The sequence below is a fragment of the Drosophila obscura genome, unplaced genomic scaffold, assembly GCF_018151105.1.
Source record: "Drosophila obscura isolate BZ-5 IFL unplaced genomic scaffold, ASM1815110v1 contig_36, whole genome shotgun sequence".
Taxonomy (NCBI): domain Eukaryota; kingdom Metazoa; phylum Arthropoda; class Insecta; order Diptera; family Drosophilidae; genus Drosophila; species Drosophila obscura.
The window spans coordinates 1,793,328-1,802,592 of record NW_024542824.1 but is presented as its reverse complement, the minus strand read 5'-3'; the positions used below and the strand labels follow the sequence as shown (position 1 = coordinate 1,802,592).

General features: G+C 51.3%; 2 protein-coding genes across 12 annotated transcripts in view; both read left to right on the top strand.

The window, feature by feature from the left end:
• The first annotated feature begins 396 nt into the window (after positions 1-396).
• On the top strand, positions 397-3,534 carry LOC121404714. The gene is made up of 3 exons (XM_041594779.1): positions 397-417; positions 2,353-2,710; positions 3,341-3,534. Exons 1-3 carry the CDS (start codon positions 397-399, stop codon positions 3,448-3,450), a joined length of 489 nt encoding a protein of 162 aa, XP_041450713.1. The 3' UTR covers positions 3,451-3,534.
• Positions 3,535-3,648: 114 nt separating this feature from the next.
• The window catches only part of LOC111078815 (protein turtle), a 40,521-nt gene continuing 34,904 nt past the window's right edge, over positions 3,649-9,265 (top strand). For all 11 annotated transcript variants that reach the window (XM_022373724.2, XM_022373716.2, XM_022373732.2 and 8 more), the window contains exon 1: positions 3,649-3,919. The gene's annotated coding sequence lies outside the window, so the exon portion shown is untranslated. The remainder of the gene's footprint in view (positions 3,920-9,265) is intronic.

The window sequence follows — 9,265 nt, the reverse complement described above, 5'->3', positions numbered from 1 at the left end:
GGTCTTCGTGGGAGCTGTGGGTAGGGGTAGGCTTTTGGGGCGGCATCACGTCTCCGCCTTGCTCTCGCGACAGACAGCGAGAGAGAGAGAGAGAGCTCCAGAGAGGCGTGCAGCCTGGCGCAGGCGCTGTGGCTGTCCGCCTTCCAGTTGCTCCGCTCCGTAGTGGAGTCCGGAGTCCGCTCTCGGTCCGCGTCTGCAAGGGAAATATTTTGGGAGTCGAAAGCAGCGAAACTTCTTCTTCGAAACTCTCACAGCAGATGTTCGCTAATTAAAATATTGCATCGTAGGTCAAGTCGTGAGAACTTTATGACTTGCCAAAATATCAGACAAAAGGTCCATCATCAGCAGCAGCACCAAAGGCAGCAGCCTAAGGCCGGTGCAATGAAGAGCCCTGCAATGAAGAGTGGAAGAGTGCAGGTAGGCTCGACTCGGCCACAGATGCTGGACAGCATTCCCATAGCGGGTCCATAATTAAAAACCCATTTATCAGAGGGGGAGAGTTAGAGGTGGTAGAGAGGGAGCGAGAGGGCAGCATTCGCTCCACAAATTATCCAATTATCTGCCCCGACAGGGGACTGTTACGGTTCTACGGCTACTCAAATAGAAACACACCGAGTGTACGCTGGTGTTTGGCGTTTAACACATTTCCACATGGCTGAAGAGCTGGCCCCTCAGAAGAGGCCGCTGCTGTGAGCTGGGCTTTTCAACGGGTTGCGCATGCGCCTGCCCTGCCGCGTTTTCTGTGCGCCCATAGCATGAAAGCCAACTCCAAGCCAAGCCAAGCCAAGCCAACTCCAAGCCAAGCCAAGTCTCCAGAGTGGGAAACGAGTTGGCCAGAACCGCACAGAACTGAAAACTGAAACTGGTTTTTGGGTCACTTCGAAAGGGCCGGCCGCCCCGACGAACAGGTAAACTCGAGATAATTATTCAATGGACGGCGAATCGAGGCCTTTCGGTTCTCCGTTGTTCGTTCTCCGTTCGCGGTTCTCAGGGCTCGCTCCAGAAAAGGGCAAAGCCAAAAGGGTTAAAGAGGGAGACAGGGAGAACCGAACGAAATCCCGAATCCGACTGTCCAGACAGGTTAGTCGTCAGCGGCGGCGAAAGGTAAGCCCCGAGCAGCATCAGAGTATAAGAGATTCCGCCTGCCGCCTGCCGCCTGCTCTTTGCGCACGTTCACTCTCTGCTCTTACTCTCGCGCTCGTTCCCGCTCTCGCACTCTCTCTCTCGCTCTCCGGAAGTTGTGGTGGCTGCAATGCTGGCGTCGCGTCGCGTCCGCCTATGGACGCTTTATTCCTCAATTGTTATTCTGCGGCGTCGTACGTGAGCGCGGACTGAATCGTCGTCGAATCTCAATTTCAATCCGTATCTGAATCTGAATCGCAGCGTTTAGTGTCTCTGTCGGTTGTTGTAAGTGCTGTTGTGTTGTCTCTGTTTATGTGTGACCACCACCACCACCACCCCCACCCATCTCGCTCGCTTACTCTCTTTACCTGTCCCTGTGTCTGTGTCTCTGTGTGTGTGTTTGACTCGGAAAATTGTACAAAATATGGATACGAAATTGATTAACAAAATCCGCTGAGGAAAAGCGGCTACGGAGCGGCAATCAAGCGGAACGTAGTAGAATCAGTAGCAGCCCCCCCCCCCTGCCCTGGGCCCAAGGGGTGGGTACACCCCTCGTGAGTGAGTGTGCGTGCGTGCGTGAGTGTGTGCACTTAAAACAAAAAATAAGAAGCGAAAATCGAATGGATATTTGCATGTGTTTTCGACAATTTTCACGCTCAGAATCAGAATCAGAATCAAAACCAGAACCAGCGACAGAGCCAGAGCCAGAGCCAGGACCACACCCGCGCGGGTGCACAGCCTGAAAAAGGAAAAACCTACAGCCGCTGTAGGAGAAAAGCCAAAGAAAAACAGCAAAACCAGCAGCAGAGCAAAAGTCTGTAGAAGAAAAATTCCAGTTTCGTAAGGATCGCAAAGCGAGAGAGTGGCAGAGTGGCAGAGCGGGAGAGAGAGCCAGAGCTGCTCAGTGGTGTGCCCCAAGAGAGCGAGAGAGAATGAGAGTTCGAGAGTTGACTGGAAGTTCTCCCACACCAACGAAAAGGGGAGGGAGCTGTGGCAAGGATTTTCGCGACAGTTGCGCAAGTGGAAAAAATTCCCGTTATTATGGAATTTTCACTGCACGAAAACCGTTACGCATCAGCTGTTGGCTCTGCGGAAGTGGAATGACATTGAAAGAAGACTAAAGAGTAAATCTGAGAAAATCCTCCATCAAAGGATATCCGATATTCGTTGTGGCTTGGGCAAAGAGTATTTCCCAAGTGCAGCCCCCAACAATATGAAAGAATTTTAAAGTTTTTGGCTTTTCGGAGAGGGAAGGCCAAAATAAAACCCAATATTTTGCTGCTGGTCTTCGTTCCCCTGGAAAACTGGTACTTGTCCCCTCACTCCCTCTCTGCCACTGCCAGTGCCTCTGATTCTCGCTCTGGCTGTGGCTCTGCCCCTGTGCAGCGCTTTTCCAACGCTGAGAGGCAAGGCAGCAAGCAGCACGACGAGCTGGCCGTGTGGCTCCACAGCCAAACAGTCGCAAGTCTCGAAACGGCAATTGGTGTGGCGGTGCGACGTGTGGCACAGCTGTGTGGAGTAGCTGCTACTGTGATTTTCTGGCAGACCGTGCGCTCTGGAGTAAGGGGCAAAAAACCCAAGAACAAAGGCAAGCGGCAAGCGGCAGGCGCCAGCCCTCGCGGAGGGAGCATGCTAATAAAGTGTCCTAATGCCACAATTATATAATGTACGTACGTACTCCTTGATGTGGCGGCAGCAATTACAACGGCAAAGACAAAGGCGTGACCCTCGCGCCCCAATGCCGCCGCATGAGTCACGTGCGTGCAACTGTGTGTGTGTGTGTGTGTGTGTGACAGTATCTGTGTGTTTGTGTGTGTCAGAGTGCCAAAGGACCTGCTGCGAATAGGACATCAAAAGTGGCAGACAATCGAAAACAATCGAGGCGTCGAGAGCCCCTTTTGTTGACCAAAAACCCCAAGCCCCCAGACCCCAGACCCCAGACGTCGGACCAGACGCGATTACAACATCAAATGCGAATAGTCGTATATTTTCTTATTTTTACGCCATATTGATTTTATTTTTGTTGTGCATAAAAGCCGCGCCTCTCCACAGCCGTCTCTCTGTGTGTGTGTGTGTGTGTGTGTGTGTGTTTATGCCCCGTCTTATGTCTTATGCTTTCCCTTTGTTCTCGGGCCCCTCCCACCACCCCGAATCCTACCATCCTGCCCACCAATCAACCAAAGAATAACATAAAAATGGTCCTTCCTTTGTGCTGCAGCCCACGTAAAAAGTCAACGGCCACGACTACGGCATCGGTTTCAAAGTCCTTCGTCCTTCATGCTTCATCGTTCATCAGACGCATATCCAAGTGAATGCTTGAATGCTTGAAGGGAAAGTGTCATAAAGCGTGCGATTATCCTGTAAACAAAGTGTAAAACGCGCACAAAGCAACAACAGAACAGAACAGCACAGCCATCACAGCCCCCCGTCAGCATCAAGAACAACATCCACAGCCACATTCAGGAGTTCCAGCGCCAGGTCCTGCTCCAATAAAACCCCCATTTACCATTTGGAGTGCATGAAAAGCGGGAAAGCGGGAGAGCGGAAAGAACAAAAGCAAACACTGCGAACGGAAGGCGGAATCATAACAGGGGAACGGCAACGGAACGGAACGGAGAAGGCAACCCCTGTCGGATTCAGGATTTTTACGACCTGAGCAATCAATTCTGCTGAGCTGTGCGTTTCTGCTGGTCAGGGAGAACGAGAAGCTTCGCCTGTTATCCGCCGCCCCCCCACTCGAGAGCAGCACTATTGGTATCTGGATCTGAACACATCGTATAATGGTTGCCCAACTGAGGTGAGTCACACTCGGAACAGCATAGCACAGCGACCGACCGACCAGCCGACCGAATCTATCTACATAAACATGCTGCCAATTTTCAATATTCGAGCAGCACTGCCCCGGGGGAAAACGAGACTGCATAAATGTTAGGCCGGGAGAAAAACTGTGTGTTGCTCCGCAGGGAAAACGAAAACTAGACAAAGGGGTGGAATTTTGCCAATACTCGGGCGGGGACTGAGCAGGCCCAACAGCTGAACAAAGCAATCAAATACTGCCGACGTCCGGGGGCTAAAATTTAATTAAAATTTATGAAATTTTCAATTACATTGGCAAGTGTAAATAAGTGCGAATGCGAGCATTATGGCACAATTCAATTACAAAATATATTTGAGGCCAGAAAAAACTCACGCACACGCACACACTCTCACTCACACTTACACACTCATCGAAAAATCAACAAATAAAAAAAAAGTGGGCCAGAAAACAAACGTCAGGGAAAATGCCAGCCAGCCAGCCAGCCAGCCAGTACCAGTACTTGGACAAGCAGTGCAACGTGTTTGGCCGCCGGAGAGTGATAGAGACAGAGAGAGAGAGAGAGAGGCAAAACGAAAGGAAAGGGAGCTTGATTGGTTTTGTGGCTTTGAGGGGACATCCTCCTCAGTCTTCAAGCCCCGGGAATGATATTGAGACAGAGACAGAGACAGAGAGACCGGACAGCTGGGACAGATGGTCAATGCAATTGGAAATACTCGTAACGAAGCAACAAACATGTGTAACCGATGACGACGACGAGACTACGACAAAGGGCCAGAGTTATTAGTGGCATCTGTGGATGTGGATGTGGATATGGATATGGATGTGGACTGTGGCCCAGAGATGGGCCCAGGAAATTGAAATTCCCATAAACGGAGACACAACACAGACCAAAGAAAGGGGAAACTGAGATAAAACTGCGTTTTTCGCTTGACTAAACTCTCTGTCTCTCTCTGCCTCTTCTCCTTGTCTCTATTCTGTCTGTCTCTATTCTGTCTGTTGTGTATTTGTGTCTCGGGCATTTCTGCAATCATTTATTCGAATTTCCACTTTCCGTCGGTGGCCGCAGGCCTCATTTCCAGGCAGAGACTATTTCAAAGCTCGATGGGTCTTCGAGTGGCTAATAATGATAAATGAAAGCGTCTCGCTCCGGTCGATGATGCGTCCCCAAGAAAGAAAGAAAGATAGAAAGGATTATTCCCCAGACACTGCCCCCCATTTGCAGATTTATTTACCCCGCTGTTGCGGGGTCACATGCCAGCAGCAGCAGCAGCAGCAGCAGCAGCAATCATCACCAAATCGATTTCTCATTACAAACGGAGTTGTATCGCCATCGCCATCCCCATTCGACTTTACATACGAGTACTGGCTGTAGGAGTGGGCGCCTTGCGTGACTGCTGGCTAAGGTCATATGCAGAGCAGAGGCAGAGGCATAGTCGGGGTCGCAGTCAGAGTCCAATAAAAAGCCAAAGCCTAAAGCCCCATTCAAACGGGTTATGGCGTATGATGACGTCGCTTGGCTCCACAGCCCCATAATGATAACGATATTTTCTCACGAATGCAGCCAAATCGGTGGAACAAAACATAAACAATGCGAGAAAAGTCCAAAGAAAACTTCGGATCGTAGCAGCACGGGGGGAACACTGGCCACTGGCCACTCGTCAGTCAGTCAGTGAGTCTGCTTAACGCTCGAGTATGTCTACGATTTGTGGTTCATTGGAATTTTGCTCGTGGATGGAGGGAGGATGGAGGTCTGCTATGCTCTGCTCTGTTAGGGGGCATCGTTTGTTATCCAATAACCAGAGCAAACCAGCGAGCTCCGACGCTCGAGCGATCGTATTCAGCGCGGAAGTCTGAGAACCGAACCGCAGAGAGCTTTGCTTTGGGTATACATACAGACATTCGGTTGGATCCAAAGTTGGCGCCCAAAAAACTGGCGCACATAATGAGGAGAGGCCTGAGCCTCAGGTGAGCGGTCCGGGGTCGGGGTCGGGTTCGGGTTCGGGGAGAGCTGAAACTTGAGTCCAAGCACACAAGCCAGAAACGTAGAGGGCGTAGAAGTTTTTGGAGGGAGAAGTTCAAGACTTGGAGATCGGCTTACAGTGGAGCTATGTACGAGAGAATCTCTGTCTATGGCTTATGTATCCGCATCAGTATCAGTGTGTGTGGGCTTATATACAGCATCGTCGAACTTCAGATTCGTATAAGAGAGCGCGGACTCCGACTCCGACTCAGACTCGACTCGAACTTGTTTTTCATTTCCAAAGCGACTCCGACTCCCCACTCAAGAGTCCGATAGATACACAGAATTTCCTGCAGCAGCCGCTCACTCTTCCTCGTGCGAGTGTGCGTGCGTGTGTGTGTGTGTGTATCTATGCTGAGCTCTGGATGAAAACAGAAAATGCAATTTGCTGTCGACGATCTTCGGTGCAGCAGCAGCGACATCCACACATCAGCAGACGTCAGACAGGTAGCCAGGGAAACCATTTCACAGATGCAGGGCTTCGACTGGTGGAAGGTGCAAGGTACACCATGCCACACTCTCGAGTCGAGTCGGGTCGGGTCGAGTGCGGCACCCACAACACATCAGGAAGGCAGTGACAGTGGCAGTGGCATGGGCAGGGGCATGGCATTTGCTTTTGTTGAGTTTTTACACTCCATTGGCAGTGAAGCGTTAAAATTGACCCAGTTGTTGATTTATTTTTACAGCTCTGCGAAAAGGGAGTCGTTGGGAATCGGTGGGTCAGCCAAAGGAGAGAGAGATGAGGCATGAGCATGTCGTGGCATTTCTTCTTATTTTCGCCTGCAACTGCAACATGGAAAACAATACCGAATTTTCGTTTTCAATTTCCATTGATATGCATGAAAATTCGAATTTCTGGATATTCGAGAGGGCGGGCGAGCGAGCGAGCGGTCGGCACGATTTGTGACTCGTTTCGCTTTAAGGTCCGCCAGCCAGCAGCCTGCAGTACACAGCTGCGGCGGCCGTGCACGAATGCATTTTCAATTTGCTGGCAAAATTCCGGCCTGCAATCGAGGGAATGGCAGGAGGTGGCAGCAGGGGGCGTGGGAAGGGAGCATGGAGCGGGGAGCAGGGGGCAGGGGGCAGGGGGCATGCAGCAACTTTGCAGTTAAAGTTGAAAATTGTTTGCATTTTTTCGCTTGCGATAAAAAATAAGTACGAGGGTATATGCCGCTCGCGCTCTCCCGCCTGCCCCCAGAGAAGGCAACAAAGTACTGTCAGAGACAACTTTGCCCCTGCTGCCTGCTGCCTGCTCCCTGCCCACTGCCCCCAGCCCATCGTCACTGAGTGTCTCTCTTTTTGCTGCTTGCCTCTCTTTTAATAACTATGCGGGTTCTTCTTTTGTTTTCCTACGGCGCAAACTTCTGGCATGGCTAAAGAGAGAGGGCCTGGGTCCGGGACCGAAGTCAGCGGCAGTGGCAGCGGAATGTGGAAATGTTTAAGTGGAAAGTCAGTGGAAATTAAAATATTTCCATACTGCAAAAATGCGCGGACTTTAAGGACTTTTAAGACTGCGACTTCAACTTCAAATAAAAAAGGGAAAAGAAAGGGACTCACCGAGAAGGTCCAGCCATAATGGTTAACCAATACCAAAAAGCGGCCACAAATGGCGAGCCACTCGCACCCTGCAGCCCACCCGCAACTAGCCCCCTGCCTGCTGCGGACCCTGTGTTGTAAAGTAAAGTGTTCGGTGTTCATTATTTCGTAGTGGCCATTAAAGTAATTTGCCACACTTGTCGCCGGCCATTAGGCCCCATTAAAGCGCAATCAGAAATCTTGTACCCCGCCCACGCCCTCAAAGGCCACTCCTCGCCTTGACCAGAAGGTCCCCCCCTCCACGCTCTTCACTCTGCCCCCAGCACTCTTCACTCTGCTACTGCCGATACTCGAGTATCAATTTGAACAACGAAAAAGTTGCCAAAGTTTCCGATGCACGAACCCTTTTTATTAGTTTTGAGATATCGACAGGACCAGGACCCCCCGACCCCCGCCAGCCAGCCAGCCAGAGCCAGAGCCAGAGTCAGAGTAGAGGCAGCAAGAGAGTGAGGACCAGCTTTTAATAAGGACATTCAGGCCACAACAGCAAATAGTTCAATGGACTCGTCAAATGCTCCTGGTCCTGGTATTGTTGGGCATTGGCTGAAGTGGGTGAGAGCGAGGGAGAGGGAGAGTGTGGAGGCGCTGTGTGCCTTTTCCGCTTGCTTTTGTATGAAACATAAGACGCAGCTTAGTCCCAGTCCCAGACCCAGACCCAGACCCGCTGAAAAATCAATAACCTGCCAAAGTGCTGCCCTCCCGCGCTCTCTCACTCTCTGGTATATGAATGAGTATTACAAAAAATAGGAACCCGTGGCAGTGCCCGCTACCTACACACACACACACACAAACAAAACAGAACATCTGCATCTGGCCTAAAGGGAACGGAACGGAACGCCGCCGCATGGGCGAAACTGTTTACAGAACTTGGCCAAGTTTCGCAGGCAGCCTCGGCCCCGGCATCCGCAGCGCAGGGCAGCGTCGTGGCGTCTGCAGCTTGGTATTGGGCAAGGCGTTGTGTTGTTTGCTTATTCAATTTGGAGCTGTTTGAACGGTGCTGATATGCCCATTACAAGGTACAGCACATGACATATACGTAATTACGTTTGTCGCTGACACGCCACTCCACTCCGTGGCGCTCCGCGGCACTCCGTGGTACACCGTGGCACTCCGTGGCACACTCCCACCCACCCATCCGATTGCCACTTTAAAGCATGGAAATTTATTTATTGCATAATGGGAAAAGTTTTGCACTTCAGTCATGATTTGCCTCTCCTCTCGCACCCTTCCACTGGCACCGTTCCTCCTGCTCCCGCTCCCGCTCCTGCTGCTGTCCTTGCTCTTGTTCTTGTGCTTCTCCTCCTTTTTTCCATCTTCATCTTCTTCCGCTATTCAACATTCAGCAGCATTTCAGCATTTGATGCAGCGGCCAAAAGACGTGCGTAAACAGGGTGGCGATGGCGATGGCGGTGGCGCTCCCTCGACCGGAGCAAAGTCGACTCTCGAGTGCTAAACTTTTTTGCCCGAATCCCCCGTTTGGCTTTTTTTGCTTCCCTCCGCCAACGCTGCTGCTGCCGCTGCTCGAAAATAACTTTATGCGAGAGGAGAGGCGCAAAAGAGCCAAGCAACGCAGCAAAGTTTATGGTCATGTCCGCTCTCGAGGAGTCGAGCGGTCGATGGAGTTGGGGGTTGGGGTTCGGAGAGCTCTGAATGCTGGCTGAATGGATGGATGGTTGGATGGTTGGGTGGCGTGGCGTGGCCGTTCATTA